The 13758-nt window shown below is 41.9% G+C and overlaps 1 protein-coding gene across 2 annotated transcripts in view; it reads right to left on the reverse strand.

Moving 5' to 3' along the window:
* Positions 1 to 13758, reverse strand: part of cbfb (core-binding factor subunit beta) — a 107289-nt gene that overhangs the window by 36350 nt on the left and 57181 nt on the right. For both annotated transcript variants that reach the window (XM_072279399.1, XM_072279398.1), the window contains exon 4: positions 2954 to 3070. In XM_072279399.1, coding sequence (XP_072135500.1) covers positions 2954 to 3070 — 117 coding nt within the window. The remainder of the gene's footprint in view (positions 1 to 2953; positions 3071 to 13758) is intronic.

Raw genomic sequence — 13758 nt, forward strand, 5'->3', positions numbered from 1 at the left:
TCATTAGCACCCCAGCAAGTCAGCATGGTTCTTCATGATCCTCTGGAGCATCCACTAGGAGGGCTTCGACATCAGGCATTCTAGGGAATCTTGGGTTTCCCGTCACTCTAGCTACTTCCCCAGCACTCAACATAATGGATTTGGGCTGGGTGCACCACACAGTTCCCCGTTTACACTCATCATCCTGCTTAGGAGGAACTTGTACCTCCTCAAAAACAGCTTTGAACACTGGGTGAATGGATAAGGTTTTCAAAAGATTCTCTCCATCTCTCCTTGCATGCTTCCACAAGCCTTTTCACAATGGGAGTATTTGTTCATACAATAATGGAAGCTTCACTTTTTTCAACCAGATCCAGATAGGCCAACACTAATGTGTCAAGGGCCTCAGCTACTCCAGCATCTGCTTCTGAAAACTCCGGCTTCAACAAGTAACCATCACATGGGTGATCATCAGTACTAAAGCTCCAAGTTTCTAGTCAATAGTAAATATGTCAAATAAAGGATCTGTAGAGTAGGGTAACCTGAGAACTTGCGTCAAGTATGGCTCTAGCAAAAGTACCCTCAATCCTTATCGATACATCCAAGCTTGGTCCAAACTAAGCCTTCAGGAATAGGGTTTTACACTTTAGTGTTTTCCTTTATACACTGATTGGAAACATGTTCTCTCCAAGATACATGGCCGTTCTCTTGCTGGGTCTCTCCCCTGAGCTTCCCAACATTTTTTCTGTTTAAACAACTGTTGGGTTATTTTCCAAAGGTTTTCCTGTCCTTCACATTTCTGCTTGAAATGTCCATCCACGCTACAGTTGTAACAGAAAATACCTGTCCCTTCCCTCGTCAAAAGACCCTTGTCAACAGCATCCCTCTGCTTAGTACATCCTACAGGTGGATCTGGTTTCCTATCGCACTTGTCACGCTTGGTGGCAGCACTAGGTAACGTCAACCGAGATACCTCGGCTTGCACTACATTGTGCAAACCCTCACTTGTGTGGCATCAGGGATTGCTTCAGCAGAGGCTACAACTGAGGACTGCTGATGGAGGCCTCCCATTTCTCCATATTTTCTTCCTCTCTTACTTCTCTGATCAACTCAACAAATGAGGGAGGGGGAATGAGTCTTATCAGACATTCTGATTAATGAAACTTGATTGAGCGAATGATGTGTGAATACTACCCATACACAATTATCGGGCAGCAAGGAATAGCAGATCATTGTTGTTGAGTGCCATTGAGTTGTCATAACGGTCAACGTCACTCTATCAGATCATACACTACATAAAATTACAAGTATATTTATAAGTTTCAGTTTTATCAAACAGTTATTAAGAAAAAAATAAAAGGGCCTATTACAGTTAAACCAGTCCACATGTGCACATGGCTGTTGGAGATCATATCTTCCAAAAGCTGGGTATTAACCATTACTCACGGTGCTGAATTCTGATCACAAATCACTGTCAGAGGTTCCCATCTTGGACTCCGTCTTGTGAAGCACTCCTTGCAATTGCAACTTCCCTTCAGATGGAATCCTACGGCCATCTCTCCCGATATTCTCTCCCCCCGCATCTCCCGCCAAAACACTACAAACCTCACCAGTGTTTAGTCACAAATCTCTCTGCCCAGCTCTCTAGAACCTTCTCCCAATTGCATCATCCTGATTGGCTGACAACATTCCTAATGTCCTTTATCTTTAACTGAAATCAAAACATTCTACCAGCAGGATACACTGCTTTTACAGAAAGCTACTAGATGAAATACCCCACAGCATTAGCTGTAGACATCTTAGCCCAGGGCATTACACCTAGATAAAGTGGATGTAGAGATATTGTTTCCCATAGTGGGAGAGTCCAGAACCAGAGGGCACAGCCTCCGAATACAAGGAGGTCCCTTTAGAACAGAGACAAAGAGGAATTTCTTTAGCCGGTATGTAAGAATCTTTGGATTTCATTACCACAGACAGCTGTGGAGGCGTCACTGGGTATAGGTAAAGCAGAGGTTCATAAGTTCTTGATTAGTAACGGCATCAATGATTATGGGAAGGAGGCAGGAAAATGGGCTTGAGGGGGACAATAACCACCATGATTGAAGAGCAGATGAGTTTCGATGGGCTGAATGGCCTTATTTTGCTTCTATGTCTTATGGTCTTTCCATCATTATTTAAAAACTAACAGAATTACGGTCAATAAAGCCAAAGAACTCCCTGACTGCCACTTCAATTATTTACGCTGCCTAGTAAAGCCCTTTATATATTTACTCTGGAAGTTTCCTGGACATATTTCACAGATTCCCCCCCATCCATCCCTCTAATACTTTGGGTGGTCCAAACAATACTGGGGAAATTAAAATTGCCCCCCTAATACAACCTTACTATTCTTACAGTTAAGATAAATTTCTCTACACACCTGTACAAGTTCCTGCTGACTATGGGGGTGGGGGGAATGGGGTAGTGATGTGGTCTGTAATACAGTCCCACAAGAATGACCCGCCCATTCTTGTTTCTAATTTCTACTTGCTTTGTTTTCATTTAATGAGATGCCAACTAGACCAGAATACCAGTCATGGTACTAGGGAGGCATCCCCTTTAATGATGTCCTTGAAAATTTAAATATTTGACCAATAGCAGGCCTCAAGATCATTTAGCCCTCTCCACAAAACTTCATTTGACCAGGCCGAGAGAATGACCCTTTTCAAAGCACTTTCCATTTAATCCAAATTTCATTTAAATCACTACATTTAGAATTTGATACGTAAATTGGGAAATTTTGAAGAACATGTGTGTTGTTATACATGTGAATTGCCAAGAATTGACAGTCAAATAGTCAAGTACTTTTCAAATGGGGGGAGGGGTCAAAAATACACAAATATATTTATAAAATAATTCCTCCATACCAAATGAATAGTTGGCCTACAAGTTTTTTTTTTTGAAAAAGCGAATTTTAGAAATTAACTATGCTTACCTGTGCCCGATCTTCATCAAACTCCAGACAGCCCATGCCATCAAGGCGCTGGAGGTCAATCCAGCCCTTCCAGATCACACAGACACCATTAAGTATCATGGGGGCCTTCAGGAATACCTTTACAAAGAATAAGAATGAATTAGAAATATACAGCTTAACATTAAACAGGGAATCTAGAAGAGTACAGCACAGGAACAGGCTATTGGGCCCACAATGTTGTACCGTACTACCTAAAGAGCAAATCAAGAACACCCAAACACTAATCTCTCCTACCTACACCACGTCAATATTCCTCCATCTACCTTACATCCATGTGCCCATCCAAACATCTCTTAAAAGCCTCTAATGTATGTCTGTTCCACCATACCAGGCAGTGCATTCCAGGCATCAATCTTACCCCTCACATCCCCCTTAAACCTACATATTCACCACCTCTCACCTTCAATGCTTGCCCTCTCATTTTACACATCTCAACCCTGGAAAACAGATAATCTGCCCACCATCTATGCTTTTCATAATCTGGTAAACTTCTGTCAGATCTCCCCTCAGCCTCTGATGCTCCAGAGAAAGCAACCCAAGTTTACCCAGCCTCTCGAGATAGCACATGCCCTCTAAACCAGGCAGCATCCTGGTAAACCTCTTCTGCACCCTTTCCAAAGCTTCAACTTATTTCCTATAGTGGGGTGACCAGAACTCTATGCAATACTCCAGATGCGGCCTAACCAGAGTTTTATGAAGTTACAACATTGACTATTGAACTCAATGCCTCGAGCAATAAAAGCAAACATTTTTATAACCATTCCTTACTACCTGTGTAGCTACTTTCAAGGAGTTATGAACTTGGATTTCAACATCTCTCTGCTCAGTAACACTGTTGAGGACCTGGCCCTTTAACAGTGTACTGTCTCCTTGCATTTGCCCCATCGAGGTGCAAAACCAGTCCATATCTGCAACTGATCTATACCGTGCTGTATTCTTTGCCAGTCTGTTACACTATCCACAACTCCACCAATTTTGGGATCATCTGCAAAAAAAAAAAAAAAAAAAAAAACTAACCCACCCATCCACAGTTTCATCCAGGTCATTTTTATACATCACATACAGCAGCGGTCCGAGCACAGATCCCTGCAGAACTCCACAAATTACAGACCTCCAGCTCGAATAAGTCCCTTCAACCACCACCCTCCTGATTTTCATGTAAATCCAGTTCTGAATCCAAACAGACCCCACACATCTTAATCTTCTGAATTAGCCTCCATAAGGAACTTTGTCAAACACCTTACTAAAATACATGTAGATAACATCCACTGCCCTACCCTCATCAATCTTTCTCGTCACCTTGTCAAAAGTCTCAATCAAGTTGTTAAGGCACAACCTGTCACACACAAAGCCATGCTGGCTCTCCCTAATTTGGTCATGGGTTTCCAAATGCTCACATATCCTATCCTTAAGAATTTTTTCCAGCAATTGCCCTACAACTATGTGTGATTCCCTGGATTTTCCCTTGTTCTCATCTTAAAAATGTATGTTAGCCACTCGCCAGTCCTCAGGGACCTTGCCTGTGGCTGGAGAGGATACAAAAGCAGACAGCCCACCCTGCAAAAGCTCATTTCAGGGAGGTACCACTCCTGCCCCCCGCAACCTCATATCCTCTCCCCCCACCCCCCCCGCCCCCGTCGACCTCCAAGAGTGAATGTAATACCTTGTTTAGTCTAAATCTATTTTGTCTAATCTGTAAACCAAGTTGGGTATATGCAGAAAATGTGATACTAAAATATATTATCATGTTTATTCTATTACAACTTTAAGTAACGCTACAGGGAGTTTGGCCTCATCACGAAGGACATCAATAGAGTAGCTCCTTAGCAGCCAGCCAGCTAGCTTAAATAATGTTAGCTGTGCTAATGAACGAATGACACCTGTTAAACTCATCTCAACATATCTTTTACATTTTAACCCACCATGAGCAATAGAAAAGTCACTGTTGCATAAAGTGCAGTGAGCAACACTCATTATTTTTGAGGTCAACTGTAAAGCCCACCCACAGAGAAAACTGATAGGTCTACTTAGCAGGGGACCCCACCCTTTTTTGCACCGCGGACCAGTTTAATATTGACAATATTCTTGCAGACCGGCCGACCGGGGGCGGGGGTGGTGTTAATCACGACCAGAATATAGGTGATGTCAACTATAAGTCACTTATAAGTGGCTAATACACTCAATTTCGTTTCTAAAAGGGTTTATCTAAGGAATTTAATATTAAACACTCAGCGCATATTTTCCTCCCATGAAAATAGTGACAAGTCAATTATAAGTCACTTATACGTCAATAGCATCATAACATTTTAAGTAACCCTTGGATATTAAACACAGCGCATATTTTCCTCGTATGAACATATAAAATCATTGCAACACGCCAATATCGCTGAATCAGTGGGAGCCCCGGGCTTGTTTCCCTGCAACAAGACGGTGCCATCGAGGGGTGATGGGAGACAGCGATACTTGAAGGGGGTTCCTTATGTCCAGTCTATTCCGCAATTTAGTTTTCGTTGCATTCATTGCAGAAAACCCCACTTCGCAGAGATATAATGTTGGAAATGGAAGCAATGTTTTCAGTGCTTCCATGGCTATCTCAGGATATTCAGCCTTGACTTTGATCCAGAATGCCGGCACAGATGTTATGTCAAACATACTTTTCAGCCCATCGTCATTTGCAAGGTCAAGGAGTTGATCATCTTCCCGCGCTGACATGGATGACGCGTGCGCAATAACCTCACGTGTGTCAAGTTCAACAGTGGGCGTCACAGGGAATGAGGAAAGGTGCAGCTGACTCATTGTTTCATATCGCCAAATCATATAGTTTCCTTGCGGCTCGGTGGTTGGGGACCACTCTTAGCATGAAGAGAGACCAATCAGGATGCTCGCTCTCCCTCTCAAAAAAAAAAAAATCCATTTCCAGGATATTGTATATAATTTCCGGGCGTCAGGGAGTTGCTATCAATATGCAGGAGACTCCCAGAACTTCCGGGAGAGGTGGGATATCTGCAAAAGATACTGGTCAAGGGCCCAGCAATCTCATCTCTTACCTCCTTCAATAACCTGGAGTAAATCCCATCAGGCCTTGGGGACTTGGCCACCTAAATACTCATTAGGAAACCCAACACCTCCTCCTCCTTGAACTCTAAACACCGTAATGCATTTATACATTCAGCACTAAGCTCCTGGGCAGCATAGTAGTGTAATGGTTAGCACAATGCTTTACAGTACAAGTGAACCAGGTTAAAATTCTTGCTGCTGCTTGTATGTTCTCTTCATGACCATGTGGGTTTCATCCAGGTGTTGCTGTTTCCTCCCACAGTCCAAAGACATACTGGTTGGAAGTTTAATGGTCATTATAAATTGTCCCATAATTGGGGTAGGGTTAAATTGGGGATTGCCACACACACACACACACACACACATCATTGAGTTAATTCAAACTCTGCAAAACTAAAAATCAATGGAAAAACTTTGCTAATATGAAATATGGAATTCTCCTCAAAGGCTCACCAGCATAACGTTAGACTTGGAGAACTTGGATAGTGAAGAAAAAGTTTACTAAAAAGTGCAGATAACAGCAGTCTATTGTTTAAGTTCTAAATGTTTGGAATGTCATATTTTCAGCGATACAACATTATATCAATGGCTTCTTTTTAGATAAATGAAACAGAAATTTTTTAAAGTGGTCATAACTTTAACCTGCAACAAATTGAAAGGTTGCACGGCACTAGAAATTTCCATTATCTCAGTACTCAGTGTTCTATTAACCACATTTCAAACTAATTATCTTATGTAAAATGGCATGTGATTACTGTATGAGTCAATTAGTACAAATCAAGCCTGCTATGACCAAAGTTGAAGTGACCATACAGAAAGAAAAATATAAAGCAATTGCTTTATAGCTAGAAACGCAAACAACAGGAATTCTGCAGATGTTGGAAATTCAAGCAACACACATCAAAGTTGCTGGTGAACGCAGCAGGCCAGGCAGCATCTGTAGGAAGAGGTGCTGTAGGCCTCCAACTTTCAAATCCCTTACTCACTCTTCCTTCAGTTAGTCCTGACGAAGGGTCTCGGCCTGAAACGTCGACTGCACCTCTTCCTACAGATGCTGCCTGGCCTGCTGCGTTCACCAGCAACTTTGATGGGTGTTGCTTTATAGCTAGGCAGGCTTAAGGACCCTGTGTAGAAGGGCTACCAACATCAGGTAATTGCCAGTGAACTAGAAATGCATCTGTGCAATCAATGAGAACAGATATGAAGGGATTTAGAATGTATGTCTAGTGCACGTTCTGGAGCAGAGGGTGGTGGTAATGCACCATTAAGCTGGATGCCAACCGCCGTAAAACAAGATACAGACAGACAGATGAGAACAGATATGCTTCTCAGCTGCGAGCTTGGATAGACTGCCTCCTCAGATATCATGTAGTCAAGTAACTAGTTCAACTTAAATTACAACAAACTGAAAGATTAATACCAAAATTAAGAATGAATTACTGACAGATCATAGAGATATGCATTTTGATATACTACTGTTTAAGCTCTTACTATGGTAGGCAAGAGGAGAAAAACAGCCTTATAATTGTTTGCCTCAAATCATTATTAATCACTGAACTCCTACTCCTCCTGGGTAGTGTTGGATTAAATGAAGTACATAATGTAATTTCTATATCCAGCATTAAAAGAATGGAGTCAAAATAAGATTCATGATTCATCTCTGAAACAGCCTTTCATGCCAAATATTCATCCCGCCATCTTAATCTACACACTAATTAAGAATATGGGCAATATCTGCCTCACATTTGCCAAGTTGCAAGTCATTGAAAACAGATGAGGATTTCAGCAAAGGTGCTGTTTATCAACAGATACAAAACACCTTGTCTTCGTTATTACAAACACTGCTTGGAGGGATTTAATTGCCCCAGGATGGGTGTAATATAGAACACTTTCTCAACCTTATTGTTCTTTTTTTAAAAAAGCGGCAGAACTTTATCCAATTCCTCCAACCTGTCATTAATTTCAACCAGTTCCACAATACTTTAAACTAGAATGGTTGGGGGGTGGGAATCAAATTAAAGAGGCTAGGCGTGAGGAGGTTAGTTCACTACAGGGGGATGGGAACCAGTGCAGAGAGACAGAGGGGTGTAAAGTGAGGGTAGAAACAAAAAGTACTATGGAGAAAAGTAAAAGTGGCAGGCCGACAAATCCAGGGCAAGCATTAAAGAGGGCCACTTTTCAGCATAATTGTAAAAGGACTAAGAGAGTTGTAAAAGAGCGCCTGAAGGCTTTGTGTGTCAATGCAAGGAGCATTCGTAATAAGGTGGATGAATTGAAAGTGCAGATTGTTATTAATGATTATGATATAGTTGGGATCACAGAGACATGGCTCCAGGGTGACCAGGGATGGGAGCTCAATGTTCAGGGATATTCAATATTCAGGAGGGATAGACATGAAGGAAGGGGAGGTGGGGTGGCGTTGCTGGTTAAAGAAGAGATTAACGCAATAGAAAGGAAGGGCATAAGCCGGGAAGATGTGGAATCGATATGGGTAGAGCTGCGAAGGGGAAGAAGACGCTGGTGGGAGTTGTGTACAGGCCACCTAACAGTAGTAGTGAGGTCGGAGATGGTATTAAACAGGAAAGTAGAAATGTGTGCAATAAAGGAACAGCAGTTATAATGGGTGACTTCAATCTACATGTAGATTGGGTGAACCAAATTGGTAAAGGTGCTGAGGAAGAGGATTTCTTGGAATGTATGCGGGATGGTTTTTTGAACCAACATGTCGAGGAACCAACTAGAGAGCAGGCTATTCTGGACTGGGTTTTGAGCAATGAGGAAGGGTTAATTAGCAATCTTGTCGTGAGAGGCCCCTTGGGTAAGAGTGACCATAATATGGTGGAATTCTTCATTAAGATGGAGAGTGACATAGTTAATTCAGAAACAAAGGTTCTGAACTTAAAGAGGGGTAACTTTGAAGGTATGAGACGTGAATTAGCTAAGACAGACTGGCAAATGACACTTAAAGGATTGACGGTGGATATGCAATGGCAAGCATTTAAAGGTTGCATGGATGAACTACAACAATTGTTCATCCCAGTTTGGCAAAAGAATAAATCAAGGAAGGTAGTGCACCCGTGGCTGACAAGAGAAATTAGGGATAGTATCAATTCCAAAGAAGAAGCATACAAATTAGCCAGAGAAAGTGGATCACCTGAGGAATGGGAGAAATTCAGAGTTCAGCGGAGGAGGACAAAGGGCTTAATTAGGAAGGGGAAAAAAGATTATGAGAGAAAACTGGCAGGAAACATAAAAACGGACTGTAAAAGCTTTTATAGATATGTGAAAAGGAAAAGACTGGTAAAGACAAATGTAGGTCCCCTGCAGACAGAAACAGGTGAATAGATTATGGGGAGCAAGGACATGGCAGACCAATTGAATAATTACTTTGGTTCTGTCTTCACTAAGGAGGACATAAATAATCTTCCAGAAATAGTAGGGGACAGAGGGTCCACTGAGATGGAGGAACTGAGCAAAATACATGTTAGTAGGGAAGTGGTGTTAGGTAAATTGAAGGGATTGAAGGCAGATAAATCCCCAGGGCCAGATGGTCTGCATCTCAGGGTGCTTAAGGAAGTAGCCCAAGAAATAGTGGATGCATTAGTGATAATTTTTCAAAACTCGTTAGATTCTGGACTAGTTCCTGAGGATTGGAGGGTGGCTAATGTAACTCCACTTTTTAAAAAAAAGGAGGGAGAGAGAAACCAGGGAATTATAGACCGGTTAGCCTAACGTCGGTGGTGGGGAAACTGCTGGAGTCAGTTATCAAGGAGGTGATAACAGCACATTTGGAAAGTGGTGAAATGATCGGACAAAGTCAGCATGGATTTGTGAAAGGAAAATCATGTCTGACGAATCTCATAGAATTTTTTGAGGATGTAACTAGTAGAGTGGATAGGGGAGAACCAGTGGATGTGGTATATTTGGATTTTCAGAAGGCTTTTGACAAGGTCCCACACAGGAGATTAGTGTGCAAACTTAAAGCACACGGTATTGCGGGTAAGGTATTGGTGTGGGTGGAGAGTTGGTTAGCAGACAGGAAGCAAAGAGTGGGAATAAACGGGACCGTTTCAGAATGGCAGGCGGTGACTAGTGGGGTACCGCAAGGCTCAGTGCTGGGACCTCAGTTGTTTACAATATATATTAATGACTTGGATGAGGGAATTAAATGCAGCATCTCCAAGTTTGCGGATGACACGAAGCTGGGTGGCAGTGTTAGCTGTGAGGAGGATGCTAAGAGGATGCAGGGTGACTTGGATAGGTTGGGTGAGTGGGCAAATTCATGGCAGATGCAATTTAATGTGGATAAATGTGAAGTTATCCACTTTGGTGGCAAAAATAGGAAAACAGATTACTATCTGAATGGTGGCCGATTAGGAAAACGGGAGGTGCAACGAGACCTGGGTGTCATTATACACCAGTCATTGAAAGTGGGCATGCAGGTACAGCAGGCGGTGAAAAAGGCAAATGGTATGCTGGCATTTATAGCGAGAGGATTCGAGTACAGGAGCAGGGAGGTACTACTACAGTTGTACAAGGCCTTGGTGAGACCACACCTGGAGTATTGTGTGCAGTTTTGGTCCCCTAATCTGAGGAAAGACATCCTTGCCATAGAGGGAGTACAAAGAAGGTTCACCAGATTGATTCCTGGGATGGCAGGACTTTCATATGAAGAAAGACTGGATGAACTGAGCTTGTACTCGTTGGAATTTAGAAGATTGAGGGGGGATCTGATTGAAACGTATAAGATCCTAAAGGGATTGGACAGGCTAGATGCAGGAAGATTGTTCCCGATGTTGGGGAAGTCCAGAACGAGGGGCCACAGTTTGAGGATAGAGGGGAAGCCCTTTAGGACCGAGATGAGGAAAAACTTCTTCACACAGAGAGTGGTGAATCTGTGGAATTCTCTGCCACAGGAAACAGTTGAGGCCAGTTCATTGGCTATATTTAAGAGGGAGTTAGATATGGCCCTTGTGGCTACGGGGGTCAGGGGGTATGGAGGGAGGGCTGGGGCGGGGTTCTGAGTTGGATGATCAGCCATGATCATAATAAATGGCGGTGCAGGCTCGAAGGGCCGAATGGCCTACTCCTGCACCTATTTTCTATGTATGTTTCAATGTATGTTAATACTCTATTGAACAACAGCTCAAATGTCTGTTATTAGACTTTAGCCCCAATTCCATGATAACACTGAACAATAAACTTAATTGTTTAAATGAACCACAGCATTTAAAAAAAAGGGGGGGGGGGGGGGAAGAGAGGAAGGTGGAGAAGCTCCACTTTCCTGCCACCCTTTCTGTGAAAGATCCTTTCTGATCTCACACCAGGTTTTCCCAGTTGGTCTAAAGTCTTAACTGATTACGTATTTAATCCCTACATTTAACATCACACTTGAATCACATCAAGGTGATAATACAGGCAGAATTTAAACAAATTGTCTCTCAATTCTGTCCTGAATCATGATGTTACGGCTATATTCTGACAGTCATCTTATCCCCTCAGTCACAAGTACATCCTACTTGTTGGATGGGAACAAATTCAATACCATTTCTTACAAGACACTGTTTATCTTATCAGTCACAATTCACTGCATGTACTCATTTTCCTCCATGTTGTATTACTGAGATTTAGATTAAATTTCCCAAATATCCCTACTTCATCCTTACATGCTGGCTTTTCTAAACTATACTCCAACTCAATGGACAAGGTGGAATGACCTAAAACACTGTTCTCAAAATCTACTGACAGAACATCTTGCTTCTTTCAATTCATACATTTATATTGTGAATATTGAGAGTTGTTTACTGCATACATAGATAATAAATGAACCTTTGAACCTTCAGTATTAAATTTGCATCAGGCAAGTTCAACTTGGATTCCTTTTGCTCACCTAATTATCTTATTCCCCCAAGCATAATTTGTTTTTGGAAATATGGTAAGCCTTCATTATTCTGCAATCCAACTATTCAGAAATCCTGATGGTTCAGCATCTGGCTCAATCATTTACCAGGGCCTGGTTCCTGTGCTTCCTTTAAACTCATCATCCTGTTCTGTTGGCCATACTCCCTTTGACTTGTGGAGATCTGCTGCATTTAAGTTATAACTACAGTGGAATTCTCCATTATATAAATCTGCTATGCTGAGGACTATGGTGGTGCAAGACCAGCAGATTTTTGGGACTATCAGTTTATTACTTTACTAAAAGCAAGTGAAACAGCAACAGTTCAGTGAACCCACGGTAAGGTTCAGGGGTTTGTAGGCACAGAAATCCCAGCAAGTGGACAGAAAGAGTAGCACATATCACCTAGTGAGACAGGTGCCGAACAATCAAGATTTCTAAATGATTGGATAGAGAATTAGTGTTCTACTGCAGTTAAGTTTCTCACTTGCTTCATTATTCAATTTGATTTTAAATTTGGTCAAACATACCATTAACTGTTAAGAATAAGTAGCAACAAAAAAAATTCTAAATCAAAAAACTTCTACATGGAAAAGCAGGAAAAAATCCTTCAGATTAGATTTTGGAAATGTAAAATAAAGGGGCAGCATCTGCAGGAGACAATGAAGTTAAAGGCAACGATCTCAAAATAGCTTCACTTTCCAGATAATGGCTGATTGTAGAATATTTCCAACATTTTTGTATAATCTCAATAATATTGTTTTTCCTGTAAACTGGCAATAAATCAGAAAAATGCTGGAGTAATATCCAAATGAGATTATTGATTGCCAGCATGATTTTTACCTCTTAAAAGTTTCAGGTCCTGATGTGACATAATGGTAAAAGTTTTCATTTCTGAACTGAAAAGGTACAAAAGTTCCAGTGAATCACTAAAACAATGTTACTGTATACCACTTTACGGAGGTGGAAAGGAATAACTGCATACGTGCCAACAACTACGTAATGACAGCTGAGCTATACTTTAGACCCTTGACTCCCAATATTGTGGCTGTTTAATCGGCTACAGAATTGCTTATAGGAAATAAATTTTCTAGGTTTTAACGTCAACAAACAAAAATACACAGAATTAATTACCTACTCCATTTATCCCATCTTTCTAATGAATACCATAGCTCTTTCACATCAACATACCCTCAGCCACATTAGTCAGTGTGCATGCGCCAGTTGTGCATGTAGCCTGGTACAGCCGTTCCAATCTATTCTTACTTTCTTCTTCTTACTTTTTAATTTTTTGTATTTTTTTTTTCCCCTCACGGTAACACGTCGAAGCTGCACCCTCTCTAACATGCTGGTGGAGAGTTTTATTTGGGTTTTCTTTAGCGCTAGAAATAGTTACATCCTGACACGCGGGACAGAAGCAAGGTCGCATTGTGTATTCCACAGACCAGCAAATACTGGCCGGTTTAGTGAGCAGAGCGGCGGACACCCCTGCTGAAATCCGGAGGAAAACACAGAGGATGCAGAGGAGGATCACAAAGCCGAGGAAAGAGGACCGGGTCAAGACAACAGAGACTTTTGGAGAAGAGGAGTTCGGTGGGTAATACTGTTCCAGCTGACCGGAAGTGCACTGAGAGCGGTAAGCGTAAAGGAGGTGGGTGCTTACTGATCTGGTTAACAACGGATGGTGCAATCTGGGGCATATTACGATCGAGGAACGTGTTTGCAGACTGGATATTGAACTTTCTACTGTTGGACTTCGGCCACATTCCACCGTGATACAACACTTGGCGGCACGGGAGGTCGTTCCTGC

This window comes from Mobula birostris, chromosome 15 (assembly GCF_030028105.1).
Source record: "Mobula birostris isolate sMobBir1 chromosome 15, sMobBir1.hap1, whole genome shotgun sequence".
Classification (NCBI taxonomy): domain Eukaryota; kingdom Metazoa; phylum Chordata; class Chondrichthyes; order Myliobatiformes; family Myliobatidae; genus Mobula; species Mobula birostris.